At 53.9% G+C, this 13,177-nt stretch overlaps 1 protein-coding gene across 1 annotated transcript in view; it reads right to left on the bottom strand.

The window, feature by feature from the left end:
* pcdh7b (protocadherin 7b) overlaps positions 1-12,964 on the bottom strand; it is a gene marked incomplete at both ends in the record, with an annotated part of 122,678 nt that extends 109,714 nt beyond the window's left edge. Inside the window, one exon of the mRNA XM_080022860.1 lies at positions 9,869-12,964. Within this exon, the coding sequence (XP_079878986.1) occupies positions 9,869-12,964 (3,096 nt within the window). The remainder of the gene's footprint in view (positions 1-9,868) is intronic.
* Positions 12,965-13,177: the final 213 nt, after the last annotated feature.

The raw sequence follows: 13,177 nt of genomic DNA, 5'->3' as shown, positions 1-13,177 counted from the left end.
CTCCCCGGTGTCAGCGGTTCGCGGTGTGATAGGCTGATTTTATGTGCTTATGTTCCCAGCACGCCGCCTCATCGCGGTGAAGTCTGTTATTAATATATCATTACGGACGGAGGCGGTGTGGTGAAAGGGGGGCGGCGCCGGACAAAGGCAAAGACGGTAAAGGTTTGTCGGCGGGGAGAAGGAGAAAGAGCCCGGCGGGCCGCGCGCGGTGCCCGGCTTTTCCATCCCGTTATTCTAATCACATTAGAACCCTCCCCATCCAGATGTGTCAATTTGATTGATATCCCTCCCTCTCCCAGAATCCCAGGCCTCATCAAGGCAGAGCTGAACGAAACGAAAAGCAGCGGCATTCCACCCCGCGCCGCCCCGCACCACCCGACTCCGCGGGTTTCGCCACCCTCGAGGTGGTTATCACCCCTGAAATCCCTCCACCGACTGACAGCTGGTTATTGTGTCCAAAGTGCTGCGCCGGACCCACCCGGAGTAAATGAATCAAGTCAAAAGTCTGGCCTTTGATTCTTTACCCCCATCGCCTCCGCCCCCCACCCCCACCAACCTCCCCCAGATCCAAAAGAAGCCCTAAACCTCGGAAGCCATTACTATTCAAGCGCGCGGGTTTGCGCGCGGCGTGATTGACTCTTTGTAGTCGTTAGGCGGAACATTGTTGCCGAGGAAGATGAAGGGTGAGGTGGGAGGTGGCGGGAGGCGGGAGGTGTGAGTGGTGGGGGTGGTGGTGGTGGTGGTGGTGGGGTGGGGGAGGGGTGGAAATACAAAGTACTCAGTCTCCAAGGATACCTTCTGTGAGGGAAGAAAAGAGAAGAGAAGTAAAAGGTGAAACCAAAGCCAGATAATATACCGGCTATAGGGCAAGGTGGCGCAAATCAATACCTGAAACCATATTAAATGGCCGGGGCTCGTCCATCCGAAGGGAGAGTTTGTCTGGCTGCAGCGAGCGTTGCAGCGTTACAGTCAATTCCACTATTTATCACAATTTCCCATGAGGGGGGTGGGGGCTGGGGGTTGACGCTGGGAATATGCGGTGTATAAAGCCCGGTGTGTAATTATGCAAAGTTCACCCTGTCACATTGCTGTATACACACATACACACTCTACTCCCTCCTCACCGCACAGAAAAAGTCCAGCGCAGCGGTTCAATTACTCCACACTAAGGACCCTGAGACGCAATTTTCTGGGAACTACTCAGAATTATCAAAACCGGCGGCGGGACCAACGACGCAGCGCCGACCCGGTTTGACTCCGGCCGTCATTTTCCGAGCCAAACGAGGCGGTGCCTCTTTAACGCTGCCTCACGGTGAACATCGTGGTGGAGTTCAAAGGTTGGGATTTTTTTTTCTTTCTTCCCCCACGCCGGCTAACGACGACATCAGCGGCGACGCGATAATTCATCAGAGCCACGGCGGGCAGAGGCGGGGAGCCGGAGGAGATTTTAGCATTATTTCGGGAGGAACCGGCGGCACTTCATATTTCAGCGGGTTTGACAGCGCCGGCACTCGCGAGGCCCGTGACCTTCCCCCCGCTCCAGACGGACGGGAAGCCTCCTCCGGCCGCTGACAAGATTTATCGGCCCGGGGCTAATAGCCCGCTCTCTGCCAGGTAAGGCCCCGTCGATACAGGGGGGCTCTCGCTAATGAATATTTCTGCTGCGTCGTGCACTTTTCCACGGAGTTCTGCACCTACGCGTGTACGTGTTTCTCAATAAATGTGCACGGGCCGACGAGAAACATATTTTAATCTGTGGCATTGTCATGGGGATTAGCTTGGAGGAACATGGATGGCTACATACCTGTACACTAATTACCTCGTGGGCGCACAGGTACTTAATCTTCCGCTGTTCCGCCGAGGCGGAAAAAGTAAAGCCTCCGCTCGGGCGAGGCCGCTAGACTCGTGCTCCAGGCGCTTTGCTCAAGGGCGGGTTAATATGAGCAGGCGAGGGGGCCGCCGCGACGCTTTGTTTCACCCAGATTGTCCCGGGAATCAACCAGGTATGCTCACAGAATGTACCACAGCCTTCAGGCTCCATCTGTCTATGATGTCATCTGATGTTTCTGCCGTGCAAGAATGCGTGTTTTCCTGTGTGTGTGTGTGTGTGTGTGTGTGTGTGTGTGTGTGTGTGTGTGTTTCTTTATGCAACCAGACACAGACACACTACCGTATCAATATAATGAACTGCACAAGCCACTATGAACAGTGGCGCACACACAGACTATCGTACACACACACACACACACACAGACACACACACACACACACACACACACACACACACACACACACACACACACACACACACACACACACACTACATATGCAGACACACAGGATATTGAAACTCTCTCAGGCATGTCGCTGTGTTTGTGCCCTGCGTGCAGGATGATGGAGAGGCTCGACTGTGAAGCCCCCCCTCTCCGTTTGCCCCCGTCTCCCAGCACCACACACACACACGCACACGCACATGCACACGCACACGCGCGCACACACACACACACACACACACACACACACAAGCACGGGCCATTCGTACTGTAAGACCTATACTTTGCTCTAGCACGCGCTGTGTACACACACCCCAAACACTCCCGCCCGGGCCTCCACGGAGCCTTGATGGATGGTTGGCGGGCGCTTCACCTCCTGTTTCATTCAGATAATCTTATTTTTGGGTGGGGGCGGGGCAGAAACAGTCAAGCTTGTCCTCTTCCACATCCTTCCCTTAGTCGAGTCAAGTCGTAGGCCTGGCGGCACCAGACAGTCGGCAAACAGGTCGCAGTAGCGTCTGTTTTGCCACAACATCAACCGCAACCTCTTCACATTTCCTGAAGAAAATCGCCGGCGGAGCGAACCTGGAGGTGCGGGTGCACGGGCGGGGCGGAAGGAGCGCCGCTGCACGTGGTCGGGTTAAAAATAGACGATTGACGAGAGTTCATCTTGAGAGAACGGGTTCATGTCTGTCAGGACCTGGAAAAAAAAATCAATACGTACCTGAACCCAAAGTGAAGGTTGTGGAAAATGCTGCGATTACGCCGCCAAACTCACTCGGGTCCTCCCACCCCGCCCACCAAACACACACACACTCACACACACACGCACGCACACACACACACACACACACACTCAAACTCTCACTTACGCTGTTAACATCTATGTCGTAAGGGAACCACGGCGGCATTCGCAGCTCGCGGTCGGCGTGTCATGGCGGCGACAGACAGGCGGGGCAAGGTGTCCCGCGCGGGAAGCGGTTTTCAATCGCAGCCGCCGCCCCCCCAGAGGGCAGGCACCAACACTGTCTGCGGGTTTCGCGACACCCCGAGCACCTGTCAGCGGGCTGCCATCGAGCCTTCTTCGGCGGAGGCGGCAGAGCAGGGGAGACGGGCTCGGAGTGAAACGGGTGACCTCTTTACCCAAACGCAGAAGAACAATAGGAGGTCACGTCGTGGCGGTGGGAACCGTCTCTGCCGTTCTCCACAATCCTGCAAATTTGATGAGCAACGGCGGGGGCCGCTGCAGTGCTTTGTTTTTCGAGTTAGCCAGACAAACAGGAGAGCCGCGCACGTCTGATGCGTGTTGTGATCCGGCACGTCAGCGCTACAACGGTTCCCCCGGGTTTCGGCAGCCGCCGAGCTAAGTGATGTTCCCTGTTCGCCGGCTCCACCGCCAGTCAATACAGTAGGCTGTGGTGAGGGGACGGGGGGCTAGCGTCACATGTCGTACACATCAGGGGTCCGCGCCGGAGTCATTTGCCGTACAAAACTCTCATGACAATCGCCGTGCGGGGCTGGTCCATGACTCTGCGGCAACGGCGGCGTCGGCAAATTTAAGCTGATTGATGGGGTGGGGCGCGGCTGCGGGAGAAGGGGGTTGATCTCCCAGAAATAAATCAGCTTCTTTCCCGGCGAGCTACATCTAATGTGATCGGCGGCGAGTCGTTCGGAAAATGAAATTCCTTTTTTCCACGATGACATCAAATTGCAAGGGGTGGGGGTGGAGGAGGCAGGTGGGGTGGGAAGCAAAAGGTGTCATCCTTCGACACCGCCACTTTACAATCAGCGACGTGGAGAGCAATCAGCGTGCGGCGGCGGCGGCGGCAGCCGAGAGAGAATCTCCTGTCGCTCGCCCGCCTCGTCGTGTGCGTCTTTTTTGCCGTCTTATCAAAATTTCACCCGATGAGCCGCGGCACCTTCAGATCCAATCACAAGATATTTATTTTTCCACTGGTGGCGAACGGGGCTCAATAACAAATTCATTGTAGTAGAGGACCGTGCTGTGCATGGGCGTGGAGATGTGTGTGTGTGTGTGTGTGTGTGTGTGAGAGAGAGATTTCTACAATACATTTCTATACATTTCTGGATTTCCTCTAGTACCAAAGTAAAAGCATCCAGATATTTAAAAAGAGGAAGAAAAATATTATATAACATTAATATCATATAATTGTTGGTTTAATTAATTAGGTCATTTAAAGGTGATACTCATGAGTATTTCAGATTATTAAACAATATCCCACAATAACTATTACTTACTGTAGCTATGAATACATACGTAGCTATCACATTAAGAGTCTCTCTCTCTCTCTCGCTCTCTCTCTCTCTCTTTAGTCAGGTAAATCTAATCCTTAGATTAGTAATTGCCCTACGGCTAATGCATTCAAATCACCAAACCAAATGATAGCAGAAAATGCTGTCCACCGCAATTTCACGAGTATTAGTCTGCACTCCTGCTCCGTATTTTCTCTCTTTTTTTTTTATCCTCCCTCCTCTCTTTGCGAAACACAAACAACCGGTGTGAGCAGCTGTCGAGCGAAATAAACTGTGCGAGATCCGAGACAATCTCAAATAAAATGAGGCGCCGTCGGCAGAACGCCGCTGAAGGGAGGGGGTCCATAAGAGTCCGACCGATCCAACTGCAAGTCGGCTCAATAATTTTTAGAATCCCCTCTTTTCCGGGGAATTGGGGTGTGGCTGCGGGTTCGTCGGGTTGGGGTTGCTCGAGGTCGGAGGTTGCGTCGGGTCCGGTTCCACGGAGGCCTTTCCGCGACTCTCGTCCGGGGGAGGTTGTCGGCGTCGCGGAAGGCGTTGCGCAGGAGACAGCACCGTCTTCCCGCCATACGTTTACCGCCTTTCCTCGCCGAAAGCGGGTTGTTTGGGGGGGGGGGTGGAGGCGGGTGGACCCTGACCAAACACGATAAAATCCCGGCGGGAACCTCTTGTCAAGTAATTACCTGATTGAGTTCTACGGGCGGCTGACTGCCTTGGAGACCGCCACAGATAGAATCGCGCAAATGCCGACAGGGGAGCGGGAGGCTTCGCGAGGCACGAGCCTGGATGAATACTAAAGGCAGCAAATCAGAGGAAAAATAGAGGCTATGCCGGCATCCACGACCACAGTGGATGCGGAATTACACTAAGTGGTTCCATAACACAAGGTCTGCGAACGATTGAAAGAGCGAGAGGCCGCAGGGCTGGGCCTGCAACATTAGATTAGCCCTTTCATATTGTGGCTTCGCAGAGGTCTTTAAAGGTGGCTACATTCAGACGCTCAAACAAATGAGGCCACAGGCAAAGCGCCACATTTCCCTGTTGGCTCCCCGAACTGCAAACAACCTGAAGGGCACTCGCATCCGGCGTGTTTGGACGCGAAGGCGCGCTGCCCCGGTAACCTCTGTTTGCATCGCGATTGGGTCGTTGGCCGAGAAAACGCGTGACCTATGTAAATGAGTCGCTCCATGACGCGTATTAATCCGGTTGCTTGGAAAAGCTTGCGGCTTAAGAGGAGGTGCTGGGGTGGGGGAATAGCTGGTCTGTGTGTGTGTGTGTGTGTGTGTGTGTGTGTGTGTGTGTGTGTGTGTGTGTGTGTGTGTGTGTGTGCGTGTGTGTGTGTGTGTGTGTGTGTTGGGTGTGTGTGTGTGTGGGACGGGGGGCATGGGGGAGGCGGTCCGGCATCAAGTCATGCTTCCTGTATCAACCCTGAGGCAAGACAACCTGGGATGACCGCATGGACCGGGGCTATGTTTGCCCTGGGGTGCAGGGGGCATAGAGGGCAGGATACAAGCTGCTTTAGCTCCGCAATGATTAGAACCCATGCACCTGAGCACAACTGGCGCTTTGATGTGCAGCGATAAAGAAAAAAGCAAAAAAATAAAAAATACCACACAAAAGCCGTTAGCTTATGCTAATTGGAGAGCTCGGCAATTTCATTGCTCACCGCATTGCGGCTGAACAGTGGGACTTTTCCTGGCGCTGGCTTGTGAAATGGCTGGCAACGGCAATAAAGTCAAGTGCTCCACCGCTCGGCCGATACAGGCGACCAAGCGCAGGTAGATGGGGGGAGCGGAATAGAGAGAGAGAGAGAGAGAGAGAGAGAGAGAGAGAGAGAGAGAGGGGCAGGGGAAGGAGGGAAAGAAGAAGAGAAGAGTTCCAGAGAGAGAAGAGAGAGGGTTGAAATCTGGGCTGTCCACCGCCCCTCCTGTTCCCCCTCTCGACACGCGGGCCGGCTCCCTCCTCGTTCGCACGCTCAGCTTAATGACTGTTTAAATGTCTGAAGGGGGTAAAAAAGAAAAAGGACTCGCCGCGCTCACAAACTTCCTCCCTTCGCCGTTGCCTGGTTACCTGTCTGAGTAAGCTGCATGTGTCGTTACTGTAAGATTAGGTAGGCGAGGAGCAATGGGGGGGGGGGGGGGGGGATACCTTTAGAGCTTAGAGTCAAGGGGTAACATCATTCTCCCCCTCTCACTCCCTCTCACTCCCTCCCTCCCTCCCTCCTCTCTCTCCTTCCCTCTCTCTCTCCCCCCGACCCCCTTGTGAAACAGTAGGAACCATTCTACAGACTACGAACAGGGCTGTCTTTCTTGTGCCTGTGTCTTTCCCTCCCCACCGACATAGCGAGTGGAAAAAGAGAAGGGTTTGTAGGGGAAATGGAGAATGTATGGGTGTGTGTGTGTGTGTGTGTGTGTGTGTGTGTGTGCGCTTGCTCGTGTGGGGTAAGAAAGGGCGCTAGACGAGGATCAGATGCCATTTCTTATCATAAATCCTAACCTAAATCCCCTTAACGTATTTCAACCTCATTTGCAATCAAATGTGATAAAATATGAGGCATTTCAAATGAAAATTCTAAACTCAATAATAGAGCAGATTCTCATGAATTTGGCATAGCGCGGCCAAATCCAACAAGATCGATTTCACGTTGAGGGTCTTCCATTGCGCTGTCGACACATGAGTAATTCCCTCGAATAATAAGGTGCGTGCACATGTGCGCACGTATCAAACACGGGCGCCCGTGCACAACGCGCGTCCTCGGAGGTTTCCGCATTCAGCAAAAAAAACAGTTGGAACTGAAAAGCCGGTTCCTATACAAACATGACACTTCTTTAGGTCCAACCTGTTACATATGTCTAACTGTGCAACAGCATATGGAGATTTCATTTTTTTGCATTTTTAAAAGGTTTAACATAAAACGGCAAAACCCACAGCAACGCTGTGGGACTTCTAGTGGCACCTCAGCTTCCTGGACTGCAGATCAATACTTACTCCTTCTTTTAAAACAGCCCGGTTAAGAGCATAGGCCAAACAGGGATCACATCTCCTTAATCACGCAGATGACACTTCTATTTCTTTATATACCCTTATCAGTCCCACAACGGGGAAACTTGCAATTTCTCTGCATTAACCCATCCTAGCAACTGACGTATCTAGGAGCAGTGGGCTGCCATGTAAGTGAATCACTCCTATAACAACAGAAGAAGTACAATCTGTAAATCAAAACAAACTGGACGTCGCGGCGGCGGATGCGTCTCTGCCGGTCGGCAGCGCGGGCCCCGGGGGTCTCCTCCAACGTGCTTAGGCCCGTGAAAAAAAATCGCTGCCGCATTGATGTGGAAGGTAAATAAATAAATATATAAACGTGGGCGTAGTGACACACAATACAAGCTGCTCGCCGTTTCCCGCCGCCACGGCAGCGGTGAATAGAGTGGCCTTTTAATTATGCAGGAGACATCGCAAAGCAACAGCACTCCTCACACTCCGGGGCAGCTCGCTCGCCCAACGCAGAACAGTTAGAGACGGGGGGGGGGGGGGGGGGGGGGCTTTGGGTGAGTGTGTGTGTGTGGGGGGGGGGGGGGGGGGTAATGGAGAGAGAGACAGCAGATTAAAAAGGAAAGACACGACCAGCACAGGGAGGCGAGCAGAAATTGAGGACCGTGATTCTGACGAGAGTGGTGAAACGGGGGAGGGAGGGCGGGCTGGCGGCGCGGTGAAATACAGGAGAGAGAGCGCGCACGAGAGAGAGAGAGAGAGAGAGAGAGAGAGAGAGAGAGAGAGAAAAAGGGAGCGGTGGAGATGAGGTTGGAAATAAAGCAGCATTGGTCAAAGAGAAAAAGGGATTGCAAAGGCAGATACCGTGCCAAACTGAGAGGAGGTGGTGTGTGTGTGTGTGTGTGTGTGTGTGTGTGTGTGTGTGTGTGTGTGTGTTTGTGTGTGTGTGTGTGTGTGTGTGTGTGTGTGTGCAGTAGTGTGTGTAGGGTGGGGGGGCTGCATCAGAGAATATATGAACAAAAAAAAAAAAAAAAGAAACACGAACAAAGAGACGGGGAGGGGGAGAAAAACTGCAGGAAGCAAATGAACGATACCAGAAAAAAAAGAAATCCCCCAGAATAAGTGGGGGATGCAGCCGCGCGGCGCTCCGGAATGCTCGAGGAGGAGCCGCTTACATCAAATAATGGAGGATCAATAATGCATCAGACCGCCATAAGAAACACACAGAAACAGAGGAGCCAGCGAGAGCTAACCCCGTTTGTTAAAAAAACACAACACAAATGTGCTGTAGACGAAGACCGGTTTAGTTTGAACCTCCCTTCAACCCCCTGCCACAGTAAAACTGTACAAAATCAGAAGGGAGGGATGTAAAGGGAGGGGGCTGTGGGTGTTGGGGGGGGGGGGGTGAAAAAAAGAATCATAAAGCGGTGAAATCGGGCACCCCGAAAGAGTGTGCCGACCCGTCGGCGGAGATGATGCAAAGGGAAATCGTGGTGGAATCTCTCGGGAAGAGGGAAAGATGGTGGACGCTGGCAGGTGAGGTGGAGCGCATGGACGCGGAGAGGAAAGAAGACGGGGGTGAGGAAAAAAGCGGGGTGAGCGACTGAGGTGGAAAACTGAGCTTTTCCCGCCCCTCCTTCCGCTGCCAGTGCCCGGTGAATTCGTAGCGACAACCGAGGTCCGGGGAGAATGTTAATGTGACCTCGCTGCCCCAGATGTTCCCGGTCAGGACGCGTCGGACATTCCTCGCAAAGCCCGGGCCAGCGCTGCGCTCTCTCGGCGTCTCATTGTCTCTTTTGGAGAAACGGTAGCCTGGAAATAGCAAAGGAGGGCACGGCGGGGCAGGGCTTGACCGAGCTGGAGGGTGTGTTGCCGCCCCCTCCTACGTACAGCCCCCCGCCACCCGGGATAAAATAACTGCAAACCAAACCCTTATGCGAGCCGTCTGCAGCACTCTGCAACCACATATGTGCCGACACTGCCGAGGTTAGCAGTTTTGACACCTCCGGTCGGGGAGGAGCGCAAGATAAAAGCGGGACAAAAATGTGGATGTGTTTAGCCGAGCGGAAACATTGCCACCCACCGCCCCGTCTTATTCAAATCTAAACTTCCCTCTCCTCCTTTCCCCAATATTACACGTGAATGGCACTCCAAACCAAACAGATCAATACCACTAACTTGACACACATTAGCACCATAAAGGCAAGGAGACTGCAGAGACAAGGCCTGTCAGGAAGCATTATGGCAGAGAGAACAGAAGGAGAAACAGAAGACATTTAAGAGGAGAGGAGGAGGAGAACAGAACAACATGGAGACGAACATCCTCTTACCTGTTTGTTGTACTTGTTGATGGTTTGACTGCTGTATTCGGAGCAGTGGTCAGATCCAAGGGAAATGTTATCTCCGGTGCCAACAAAGGTGTTGGCCGGGGGCAGGTCCTGAACCGCCTGGTGCTTTTTCCCGGCCGTCGGCGACTGCGGGTGGAGCTGGACGGTAGGGAGCGGGGAGCTGGACTTGTAGTGCCGGGCCAGGTCCGGACTGCCAGGCCCCCCGTTGACCGAGCGGTACCGGCCCATCCCGGGGCTGTCCGACAGCTTCTCGTTGACGCCGTCGTAGCGCTGGCCGTTAGGCTTGGAGGCCTCCACAGTGACGATGCTACTGTAGAGCGGCTGTTTGGACTTCTGCTTCTTCTTGTCCTTCTTGGGCTTCTTGGACTTGTCATGCTGCTGCGGAGTGAAGAAGTCCTCATGATCCTTTTTGCCCGCCTCGTAGCCGTTCTTGTTCTTGGGGCGGCAGTAGCGTGCCATGACCACGATGAGGATGATAAGGATGACTGTCATGATGCCTGACACCACGCCGATCACGATGCTGAGTCGCTGCTTGCTCAGGTCATAGTTGGGGTCGCCGGCAATGTTGGTGTTCAGAGAGGTGCTGAGGCTTTTGGCCACCTGGGCCTCCACCACCGTGGAGTTGGAGAGCGTCTCGTTGACGTACACATGCACGAGGGTGGTGGTGCTCTGCGAGGGCTGCCCGCTGTCATTGACCTGCACCACCAGTCTGTGGAGGCCGTAGTGCTTCTGCTCCAGTTTCCCCACCAGTGAGATGACCCCGCTGCCCCCGTCGATTTCAAACAACTTAAAGGGGTTGCCGCCGATAATGCTATAGTTCAGGTCAGCGTTGATCCCAGTGTCAGCATCGTTGGCAATAACCGTTCTGACCACAGTCCTGATGTTACTGGACGGGGGCAGGAGGGTGTAGGAGCTGTTTATGGGGAAGGTGACTGTCGGTGCGTTGTCATTGTCATCCATGATAAAGAGTGACACAGTGGCCGTGGCCGACCTGGGCGGGTCACCGCCGTCCACGGCCTTCACTCGGAATGTGTATGTTGTTTTCTGCTCACGGTCAAAAGACAAGGTCGAAAAAATGGTTCCTGTGTCGTTTTCAATAGAGAATATGTCCCCCTCCTCCTCGATGAATAGAGACATCTCTGCATTTTGGCCTTTATCTCCATCAATGACCGTGACCATGCCGACCGGACTGTTCTGCTCGAGGTTCTCCTTGACATAGAAAGTAAACACGTCCTGCATGAATTTCGGTTCGTTATCATTCTTATCAGCCACAAGAATAACCACTGTTGCAGAACCCTGTAGGATGGGCATGCCCTTATCTTTGGCTATCACTTTGAATTCATAGCGTTCTGTTTGCTCTCTATCCAGAATGGTGTTTACTCTGATGTCTCCGCTGTCTGCATCGATAGAGAAAATCCCATTTACTGATGAGTCCAGGGAATAGGCTATTTCAGCGTTCTTCCCGCTATCTGCGTCAATGGCAGCCACTGTCGTCACCCTCTCACCAGGGGCATTGTTTTCTGGAAACGATACCTCCACTACACTTTGGCTGAAGATAGGAGGGTTGTCATTAGTGTCACCCACTTTAACGAGAAGAGAATTATTACTAGCCAGACTGGGGCTTCCAGAGTCCACAGCCACTATGACCACATTGTATTCCTGTGTGGCCTCGTAGTCAAGCGCGGCAGACGTGTGGAGAAAATATTTCTTTTTATTCTGTTCACCTTCCATCTCGCTGGCCGGTTTGAGTTGAAAGGGCACGTCCCCCACCACCGTGCAGGTCACGATGCCATTCTCCCCCTGGTCCCTGTCCGACACCTGAACCAAGGCAATGGGTGTGTCTACCACTACATCCTCCGCTACGTTAGCCACCCCGTCTTTCAAGAAAATGCGTCCGATTTTACGAATCTCAATGGCGGGAACGTTGTCGTTCTCATCCTTGATGTTCAACAGGACCGTCGCCTTGTCCACTTTGGGCGGCTGGCCCCTGTCACGGGCCATCACCGTGAACCTCAGCTGGCTCACTTCCTCACGGTCTATCCTGTGCAGCACACTCAGCCACCCGGTGCTCTCATCCAGCCTCAGCAGCCTCCTGACCGACTCAGTGGCGGCCCCAAACACGTACTCTATCTGCCCGTTCACCCCTACGTCGGCGTCGGCTGCCTTGAGCTGCAGTATCGGGGCTCCGGGGGAGCTGTTTTCGGGCAGGTCGGCCTCGTACATGCTCTTCTCGAAACGGGGGCTGTTGTCGTTCACATCCGTGATCATCACCCTCAAGATGGCCTGGGAGGAGCGAGGGGGGTCTCCGCCATCCCTGACTCGCAGCGTGAGCTCATAAGAGTCTCTCTGCTCCCTGTCCAGCGCACCTTTAATGATGAGCTGGGGCTGCTTCTCCCCATCAGTGGTATCAGCCACCTGCAGCTCAAAAACGCTACTCCTGCTCGCCCCCTCATCAAATCTCCTCTTCCCTGAGGAGTAGGGGTCTCCGTTGTCCCGACCCCCGGAGGAGCCCTGCATGCGTCGTGAGGTGTCCCCTCCATCCTGGATGAGCTCGTACCTCTCTATCCCATTCCTGCCAAAGTCCCTGTCGGTGGCCGTGGGCAGCAGGTACAGGGTCCCAATGGGTCGGTTCTCCTCCACCGACAGAGTCAGCACGGGGGACGGGAAGGAGGGCGTGTTGTCATTAATGTCCAGTATGATGACCTTGCCCTCGAAGAGGTCGACCCAGCTCTGCGCGGGCCCGATCACGGACACCTCGAAGTCCACGAAGCACTCATTCTCGTCGAAGATCATCTGGCACTGCTGCAGCTTCTCCCGGTCGATGCGGCGCTCGTTGGTGGCGAGCTCCCCCGTGATGTTGTCGATCTTGAGAAAGTCCGAGCCGGACTCCAGCGTGAATGTCACCTCGCCGGAGCCGGCGACGATGCCCAGGTCGGCTGCCACGTTGCCGATGCGCACGTCGGCAGGTCCCTCCTCGGCCAGCCGATACCGGAGCACCTGCTTGGCGGCGGGGTTACGGACCAGCTGCAAGAGGATCACAAAGCGGCACAGGTAGTCCACCGCACCCGTAGTCCCCATTGTCCTCATTCCCAAAAAGGAAAAAAACGACTTGTTTAATAAAACAACTATTTTCTTGTAACAATTACGCACCGGTACGCACGCATGGAAATGAAAAAGCGGATCGCATCAGGATGCTGGAGACTTCGTCCTCCGGACCCCTTTACACCAGTGCATGGGTTTTTTCTTTTATCCTTATTCCAAGAGTCCTCCCCCCCCCCCCAAAAAAAACGT

This window comes from Zeus faber, assembly GCF_960531495.2.
Source record: "Zeus faber genome assembly, chromosome: 22".
Classification (NCBI taxonomy): Eukaryota; Metazoa; Chordata; class Actinopteri; order Zeiformes; family Zeidae; genus Zeus; species Zeus faber.
Note: the sequence above shows the minus strand (reverse complement) of the source record. Positions and strands in the feature narration are given on the sequence as shown.